Genomic DNA, 10,089 nt, shown 5'->3' on the forward strand with positions numbered 1-10,089 from the left:
AGTGAATGCAGTTTTGTTTCGTCTATCAGTAACCAGATAATGTTTTAGCACATTTGTGTGTCAGTTCTGACTCCTGTGCATCTTTTTGTGACAACTTCTAGAAATTGACATCTACAAAATTAATTTAATAAATCTCAGGAGCTTCCAGGTTTATTCAAATAGTTCTAGTATAAAAATAAAAAGGTATGACTCCGGAGAGAATACTCTAGAGCAGTGGTCCCCAACCTTTTTAGTAGAGCGGACCGGTCAATCCTTCGTAAATTTTTTGCGGACTAGAGGGTGGGGGCGCTGTTAGGATCGAGACCGATGCCGTTGTTTCTTACTCATTCTGCTGCATGTTGGCGCGCAAGACGTAACCAACAACTTCCGGTTTAATATTTTCAAAATAAAAACTCCTCCAGCTCAATACATAGAACAAACATATTTAATTATTTCTTGCGCGGACCGGTACCAATTGGTCCTCGGACCGGTACCGGTCCGTGGCCCGGTGTTTGGGGACCACTGCTCTAGAGGTCTAAACAGTGACACTTATGTTAATGAACGACAACACATTAAGATGTCACAATATGAAAAAAGGTGTAATAAAACATTTCCACCTATAAAAAAAAAGGCATTTCATGATGGGAATAGCCCTTTAAAAGTGTGCAGTTGCAATCTAACTTTTCCCAGAGCCCACTGGTCAAATCGGATGAGGGACACATCCATCCACCATCATAACAAACAGAATCCAAAAATTACCTAGCCTATACAACTCCGCAATAACAACGAGGCTTTACGGATTTTCCGTAGAGCAAGGGAACGAGTCTGAGTTTTCTAACATGGATCATGATCATAAAATTGCAAAGGAAAGATTGAGTTTGTTGTTGCCTTTGTGAAATAAGCCTATTTTTTTTTCTGCTCCTCAGCTGCTGATTCACTGAGTTTTTGATGTAGCGTGGTGATGCCTATTCCGTTAGAAAGAGCAGAGTTTGAACTTTAATTTAAGAAGTAGTTTGTGTGTTTTTCTGGATATGAGTCTTTGGCTCCCATTTGCATTTCTTTCATTTAGCTGCGTAGTGTTGGAAGTAGCTCTTGTTGAGGTTGAAAATGTTTTTGTCATTTAGATGAGCCTCTACCCATAACGTGGATAGGCAATATGAAAATATTGGTCGATGTATAACATGTGTTTGCATTGGTTTTGTTGGTGCAAACGCTGCTGCCCACAAGTACCAGGGGTGCTTGGGATGTAGAAGTTAATACTGAAACAAGAGCAAAACACACATCCTGACCTGGAGCCACAATCAATCTGACACTATGTATATTTTCAGAACACTGCCCAACTGCAATGAGGATAAAAGCAGAATGTATTGCAATGAAGATCAATCCCACTCATATGAGTTAGCAGTAGATCTCTGTGTGATGTAGAAGATATTTTGTTCAAAGCTTAACTCACAATGTTAAATAAGTCCAGCAGCTCAAATGGAGATTTTGGTCAATACTATTCAAAAAATCATTGCCAAGTATTTTAATTAGATTAGAATATTTGCTTTTGCTTACAATTTTCTTGTGTGGTTTTTTTATTTTTTAAACAGGCCAATGGATCAAAACAAGGGAAGTGAGTGGGTATTCTTGCAGCAAATGTCTACGTTATAATTAAAAATTCTTTCCAATCAAGACCACAATGGTAGAATATTGCTGACATATCATAAATTATTCAGAATATCTAAACCAGCAGTCTGAAATTCATCCTCCACTGCCGCTGCCCTGCAACGTTTGGATGCATCTTTGCTCCAACACACCTGAATCAAATGAATCATTAATGACGAGGCCTTTCCAAAATTTGCTGACATGAGAAGGGGATAATTCTGCGTTTTAAATGAGGTTTGGTAAAGTCAGGAGGCATCCCAAAGTTGCAGACCCTGATCTAAAGCACGACAAAATACACATCAGACCTTGTGTTTTGGCATCTATGTCACATCTCAGGCCCTAGTTACTGTGATGCTAATTAGAAGATGACAGCTAATATTGTATTGGAGACTTCTGTTTGAAAATGGAAAGCCAAAGAGAAGCATGTTGATATTCATAGGTGTTAGACACTCATGAAAAGATAACTTGTTGTTATCATATTGACGATTTTAGTTTCTTTCCTTATTAAACAAGACACATTCTAGTAAATCAAGCATTAAAGTAAAATAAAATAGTTTCAACAGTACATTGAATGAGAAGATCAATGTACTGACGGAAATGCGCATTTTAGACAAACTAAATGAGAGGTCAGTGGACTGTGCCAACAGTGAAAGTTATATTTGTTATTCACTCAAGCTAGCTTCAAATGTACAAATTCTCCCTCAATCAAATCTGACTGATGATCAGCAGAACAAACACAGAATAGCAAGTTGGATTTTCTGAGTGGTGTGGGCTCTGTTCCTTCCATGCATTCAAACTTAGAAGTCACTTTTTTGGCCTGTAAACAAGAGAACGAAAAGCATACTCCCTGAAACACTTGTTTCTTATTTTAGTGAAAATCAGATAAATAATATGGACATATGATTTAATCTTGTAATCCTTTCATTTACTATTGAGGAACCTACAGGACTCCTTTGCTTCCATGGTTAATATTTGATCAACTGAATTGTTTAAACAAAAACAAAGTCAACTCAAATGCATGGCAATCCCTAAAAGAAAACAACACTTGGTAGATCTGATCTCAACAAAATCTGAGAACTGGTGTTGGGTCAGTATAGACCTGATCAGTGCATCTCTAATAGTTGTGATAGTTCTCGCCTCTAATCTGCTGGCATTTGAAATGGTTACTATTTATGAAACACACTTATGGTAAAAGTACAAGTTACTTTTTACTGTATTAATACACATGTTCAATACAAATAACACAGTCTAGCTGCTTTCACAACAAAATGCAACAATTATTTCTACAGCTCCCAAAATACTGATTATTATTCATTTCCATTTTGATACACAAACTTGGACAAATAATAAAAACAAAACAAAACAAAACAAAAAAAAACATTGTAAATTAGGACTTTTTTAAGCGCTTAATGTACAAAATATGATCCCGTTTCCCTTAGGTAACTGTAGAGTTACACAATAATTCAAAATATATCATCATCCCAAATTTGGTAAGTGCTTTACTGATATCACAAAGGACTGTTTGAAATATTTACTGGTAAATAAATCCCAAGAACTGAGTCTTACAAGTTGATCATTAAGGCTGTCTGATTAGGCAACTAATCAGTAACAGGATGCTCAACATACATGCCAAATGTAGTTCTAAAACAATATTGCCAAAGTATGACCGAAAGGTAATACTCCTGTTACCACAATACCTGTGTTTTTTGCAGCCAGAAATATTTTAAGTTGGTTAAATGTGTATTTTTTGTGAGGGAGGAAAATGTGTTGCATCCTTTCAGCCATCTGGCTGGCAGTTTTCAGCTACAAATAGGAGTGGGTGGGATTCCTACAGCATTCCTCTATGCTAGCCAGATGCACTTTCTCTGGGATGTTTTGAAAATACTGTTAAGCCATACATAAATACAGTATGGACAAACATTGTGGATTTAGAAACAGCAAGTTTTAAAAACCTTGGTATATTTGCTACTTTGAATGGCCTGAAACATAGGGTCAATTGATGCAGTCCACCTCGTCTGCCTTGAAGTATTTTTAAAATAAGGACTTTATTGTTGTTAATTTAGTCTGTTGTAGGTATTGTCACACCAATACAACATTCCGTGAGAGGATATGGCAAAACAAGTCCTGTCTGGTAAAAACATGTCTCTTTTTCCCCTTGTTTGCTGGCAGGAATGATACTAAGACTCAATCCTGGTAACAATTAAATCGACATTAATCAACTACGCCTTTACAGAACAGTCTTCTTCATTCATGGAGACCAACGCTCTCTTTTGCTCAAGTCACTAAATCTACACTTCCCATAACATTGGAAGTCATTACAACAAACAACTGACTGAGGACGTATTTTGTTAAAATGCTGAATAATAGACTATTTATTATAAGCAGGGTTGTGATATAATAGAGAAACTGGTATTTTCTGTTACGACGCGATGCTAGTTTAGCATAACCTTTGTTATTGTGAGCTGTGGCTCGACGACAAAATGCTATCCAGCTAAAATGCTAGTATGTTGGCACGGCTAGTCTAAACTGTGTCGCTGGAGAACCTCAATTTATTGAACAGAAATGCGATTTTCGTGCAGGGACTTGTTCTGTAATGAAATAAAAAGCCACCCATAAAACTATCAAACCCTAACATCATACAACATAGCCAGCTATTCATTCGTTTTCAATAGCATCACTCGATTTGACCGCAGCTGAATAAAGTTAGCACAGCATTAGCCACCACTAGCTAACCAGATGTAGATAAATGTGTCTATATATGTGTGAATTTGGTTTCTACGCTTTCACAAAGGCTACCAAAATAGCTGACGTGGCAAAACAAGTATTTATGCAGAATGGCAGGTGTTTGGTTCATTTGCTTTTTGACACAGTGTTGTCAGAGTTGGCAGTAGCAGCAGCTAATGTTAGGCAGCCGCTACTAATCGGTAGCGCAACGCCTGTGCGCACTCACCAGGATGAGTAGCCTTGCTCCGCCATATCGCCGAAAACAGTGGGTTCCGCGGCTGTGGCTAACGCAGATTCAGGTCCCGGTGTCAGCCCGCTGGGACCGGGGAGCGAGGGGTCTCTGCTTTTCCTTCACAATCCGACGTCTTAGTAGATACTTTTAGGTGACAACATGATGATACATCCCGGCGGCAGCTAGTAATTACTAGCTGAATTTCATGCAATTGAGATGAAAATGATGGTTTGCTATCGTTAGGTGGACAAGACAAAGCACCCCGAGGAAAAAAAAACACACACAGATGTTATTTTCGTCGGTCTCGCTAGGGTCCTGCTGTCACCTCAGCCGAGATGGCTCGGTCTGCAACGATGTTACACCCACTGTAGATCCATATTCTGTGCGATATATCCAGAATAAATTCGGATATTCCTTGAGTCTGCAGCCCGAGCTGATATGGAAGACGCTCAGCTTTGTTTTCTATAGCGAGTCCGCGGGAACGCGCACTATCGCCCTGCTGTAGAGGTTTACAAGTGGGACGTGCACTGAAACGCTCATGCACTGAAAACGATTGCAATTATTTCCTTTCATCTGACAGCATTGCAGCCTGTCATGCACACCTCCCACTGAATCCTGAACGATGCATCAATAGTAAAAATGAATTAATGCATGAATGAATTTAATTTCTAAAATATTGTGATGTATACAAAAATCACTGATACAGTTACATTTAATTTAAACACCAAACATAATTTGGCTATTAAAAATTGGTTATATTTTTAAAATGTAAATCTAAAAGTTAATATGTGATGCGTAATGTTAAATCCACTTGGCCCATTTTGTGACAACAGTGAAAAGAGACAGACCCCTAGTGTTATTTTTATAGCCATTGATTAGGGTTCATCACTCTGTATATCACTCTGTTTAGCGAGGCAGGGATTTCCCTGGTCAAAACACAGACAAACGTGAAAAAACCCCCCACAAGACTACAAAGCATACCTAATATTTCTCAATTTTCTGACATTAAATCAGCGTAAAATTATGTTTTTTAGGTTAGTTAGGATTGCCAAGATTATCCCCAAATCCTAGTCCACAACAAAAAAATATCTATGTTTAGGACCTTTATTGTAATTTGTTTTACCTTCCTTAAAGTCAGCACTTTAGATTCACTAAGATTACTACATCTTTAAACTATTTGGGGGCGTCCAGATGATAATGTCCTGGTTGTGCATGGTTCTTATGTTCTTTTATGACATAGAATAGAAATTGATAGTCTGGTTTCATAGTCGATTCATAGTCTGGTTCTTTGTGTGGACACAATTTCCAGATGTTTGAAGATGATCTGTCCATCTGCTGGAACAATTATACACACACTTAACAGGATCAAGCAAACACAACATATGGGAGTGCTTTGCTGCTGAAGATACACAAGATGATAACAGAAGATTATGTGAAAATATTGAGGCAACATTTTAACTCATCAGCCAGAAAATTAAAGTGTGTAGCTCCGATATTTATAAGAGATGTCTTTCCATTTGTTTTTCTTTTCCCTTTCTCCTTATAATAAGTATTTCATCTTTATAGATCAATTAGCATAAATTATGTCTTTACTTAGAAATTTTAACCACTTTTTTTTGTAAAACAAAATGAAGTTTATTGGTTTTGGATAAAAAAGGGGCAGTGTTGCATCAAATATACAAATTACATGTTTTAATAAACTTTATATTCTGCTATGGCTACAGCAAAACCTCTGAGCTATTTATGGGAAAATGGATTTTAAGTAGCAAAAAAACTAGACTAGAACTGCCATAATTTTCTGCCAATTTGTAAAAATAAAAATAAGATTAAAAAAAAAATAAAAGAAATGGTTTTGTCAATAAATTCTGTTTTCAAGTCCCAATGATTCCTTGTGAACAGAAAAACACTGTCACTCAAAAATGTACTACAGGGAGAATAAGGATGTTCACAAAAATGAATGTCCCCAGTTATTTCCACCTAAATTTTCACCAGCTGGAGAGACATGAGCCCAGTGAAGTCTCTACAACTGGTAAAAAAATAAAAATAAATGTAGCAAACAGAATTCATTTTTTACAGTTCACCCCTGTTACTTTGTCCAATTTCTCTGATCAGCATTAAAATTCTCAAAACCTTTAGTTCATCTTTCACAACATTTACTTCTTTGTACACATCAAAATAGCAGTTTCTCATTTCCTTCAACCATTTGCAAATGTTTTTGGACATGCATCAATTGATTCCACACAAGCTTTGCTGTTTTATAACATTGTCATTTGCTTATGTCATGTTAATCAAACTGAACTGAATGCTGAACATTCAGTCCCTATAAAACTAATTATCCCCATTTCATTGCTGGAGTCATGAAGAACAAATCTGTTGAACTAGTTGTCAATTTTACGCCTTTCTTCATCATAGTTTCTGGAAAATGTCTCACACAGTAAACAGTTTATCTCAGGTGAACCTAAGCTTTCTCTGCTGAGGAGTGTGTGAAGCATTAGTTGCAACAGTTCCAATGTGTGCTGCAATGTTGTTTACATTTTTTCACAGCCTTTCCCAAGTTGTACTTTGCATTTGTGCAATGCTCTGAGTCTGAAGAATTAAAAGTGCAAATAGCAAACACAGTAAAAACGTAAAACAAACATTCACTGTCTGGTATTCCTCTTCTTCACTAAAGTGCAGATTTCTTCTATGCAGAGTAAAATGTCATAATGAAAACATGACAGAGTGATTTCACTATTTGGGCATGAACAACACTGTCAGGACTTTTTATTTCGATGACACTTTCATTGACATGAATAGTACTTGCTTTTCAGGAAAGAACTGTCCCCCCTCTGGTTTATAACTTTGCAGGTTAACCACCAGGTTTTGCAGTGTGTATGACTAGTTTACAGAAATATACAAAGTGTTGTGCAAATGTTAATGGTCAGAAATTCAACAAAACCACCTGAAAAACAAAACAAAAAAACTGTAGCTTTGGAAACAATTTTGTGAAACCTTGCAGTGAAAGCCTATACTTTATTACCCCCACAGTGTTTTTATTGTCAGTGTATATTTTTAAAAGACAAAAAAAGGCCCAAGTGGGTCATATCTTTAATGTCCAACATTTCAGCAGCCTGTAAAGACTCAAAAATGTACTACAGGGAGAATAAGGATGTTCACAAAAATGAATGTTTCTGTTGAGGTTTTGCTGATGCCTGCTAAACCGCTGCCTTCATAGTAGACAAAGAGACCAATAGGGTTTACTAAGAGGTCAGTGGGATTCCCCCAGGCCAAAGTGTGTAGGGATTAGCAAAGTGTGCAAAGAGCTGATTTTCTAGCAGATTATGTACAATCTGTTCACTGTAAAGAAGACCCATCATCTCAGCACTCTGACACTGCAGCAAGTTAGAGCCTGTTTAACTCAATGACAAATTGGATGATTTTTGCAGCATCGCCTCGCCTTTACTCAGCTTCAGTATGAAAAAAAAAACGAAAAAAAAAAACAGTTTTGCTGAACATTGGGGAGAGTTCAACCTCCTGCTTTTTGACATAATGACCAGTTTGAAGAAAAATGCACATCTCAACTCCAAAGGTACTTTTCACCAATCAAAAGTTGGAAAGCAATTCATAAAAAGAAATTTAAACTGAACTACCAACTAACTTCTAAACACTCAGAGCAGATGATCTTATGTTATGCGATATTCAAGAGGTTCTTTGTAATCACGAGTCCCGTAATTGTCACAATCACTTTAGATGTGACAGAAGTGCCTAAATGACCATATGCAATTTGGTGCACATGATTACTATGCTTACTGTGTTGTTGTTCATGTGTAATTGAGGTAGAACCTTTAAGAAAAAAGATGGTCTTTAAGATTAAAAGGTAAAATCTTTGAAGTCTTGATTTAGTAAAACAAAAAATGTAAGATGTTAGAAATGAGTACCTACTTATTACAGATTTAACCAAAATACCAAGTTTAAATAGAGAATATAAAAGAAAAAATCTGATGTAAAAAGCTGAGCTGGAAAAATTACACAATTGTGTTTATTAATTAATTTATTTGTTTTGCTAGATTTTTCTATTTAAGGCTACTTGCATAATTGCAAGGGTTGGCAAATATGTATACATTATATATACACATTCAAATAATCTTATTTGACTGTGTATGTGTTTATATCAAAAATGTATAAAAGGAGGATAAGCCATAGGACTTTGGTTTGATGCGATAGTATTATTTTTTGCTTCATTTTGAGATTATTTTGGATCTTGAAAAATACTTCTGCTTTGTTATGATCTTAGTTTTTTTTCCCCACATCCAGGCGTTTATTTTTTACTTGCTTAATATTGCATTCCTCTTTGTGGGAAGGAGAAGGACTGCGCACTGATACAGTTGAGTTTTCATGCTTTCACCAAGGGATTCTTTCCAGGTTCTCCTCCCATAGTCATAGACAAACTGTCAGGTTATTCTGTCAGGTTGTCTGAAGTCCCAACCTTCAGCCATAAAGAATGTTTGGTTTTAGGTAAATTGGTGCCCCATGTGGAGACGAGGTAGATTACAGGAGAAGGACAGTTAAGCTGATTCAGTGTCTAGACAAATCCAGCATATTGATTCAATTAATATCCATTATCACCTTCTGTGGGCATTAAATGAAAGAATAAAACCGCTGCTTGAATGACCTTCCACTGAAGGTTTCTTTTTTTCATTTATCTGGGATGAGATGCAGAAGGCTAAACCATCTGGTTTGGATTTCTTCCTGGAATCTCCCCCAGGATTTGTTTAGGGCACATCTCACCAGGAGGAGGCCTCAGGGCAAACCCAGGACTTAGTGAGAAATTTTAATGTCTCAGTTTGCATGAAGACACACTAATCTTACCCTGAAAAGCAAAACGAGTTGGTTGAAATGAAGAACAAAGGCTACAATTTCTCAGATTCTTGAAAGCAAGTCCCTGAAAAGAGGTAGGCAATTTATACAGGGATAAAACTGGGATATGATAGCAATAAATTCAGAGTTATATCGTTGTCATGATAAGAAAATGTGATCATGGGAACCAATAGCAACGTTGTTAACTCATCCCAATAATCCCCTGAACGGACTTTGTAGCACTAAAACATTGCTTCACGTTTTTCCTTGTATGGCTCACAGGGAACACTGATTCAATAAAACTTAACAACAGGTTGTAAAAAGCTGCTTACCTTGCCAGTATTTCATGTGAATAATTCTGTTTACTTTTATGAGGAAAATCCAAACCAAGTCTCCTTTTGCCCCCTTTTAAATGTTACGCTTAATGAATTAATGTTGCATGATAACAGAAGTTCGTACTTAACAATTTTACCCTGCAATATAGATTTTTTTCTTGTTTTTTTTCTTTGATAGGTGATATAACACGATGTATTTGCTCTTCAAGCAAATACATCGTGTGTTATATCACTTTGGCCACTAGGGGTCACCATCGTCTGTGATTTAATTAGAGTCTGGACTCAAAAATAACAAAGAGGGCTGTGCCTGTAGATATTTATATTCGTTGCAAGCGT

At 36.7% G+C, this 10,089-nt stretch overlaps 1 protein-coding gene across 1 annotated transcript in view; it reads right to left on the minus strand.

Annotated features, from left to right (window-relative positions):
- Positions 1 to 5,152, minus strand: part of sppl3 (signal peptide peptidase 3) — a 28,199-nt gene extending 23,047 nt beyond the window's left edge. Inside the window, exon 1 of the mRNA XM_044144160.1 lies at positions 4,577 to 5,152. Within this exon, the coding sequence (XP_044000095.1) occupies positions 4,577 to 4,602 (26 nt within the window). The 5' untranslated portion in view covers positions 4,603 to 5,152. The remainder of the gene's footprint in view (positions 1 to 4,576) is intronic.
- Positions 5,153 to 10,089: the final 4,937 nt, after the last annotated feature.

This window comes from Gambusia affinis, linkage group LG17 (assembly GCF_019740435.1).
Source record: "Gambusia affinis linkage group LG17, SWU_Gaff_1.0, whole genome shotgun sequence".
In the NCBI taxonomy this organism is placed as follows: domain Eukaryota; kingdom Metazoa; phylum Chordata; class Actinopteri; order Cyprinodontiformes; family Poeciliidae; genus Gambusia; species Gambusia affinis.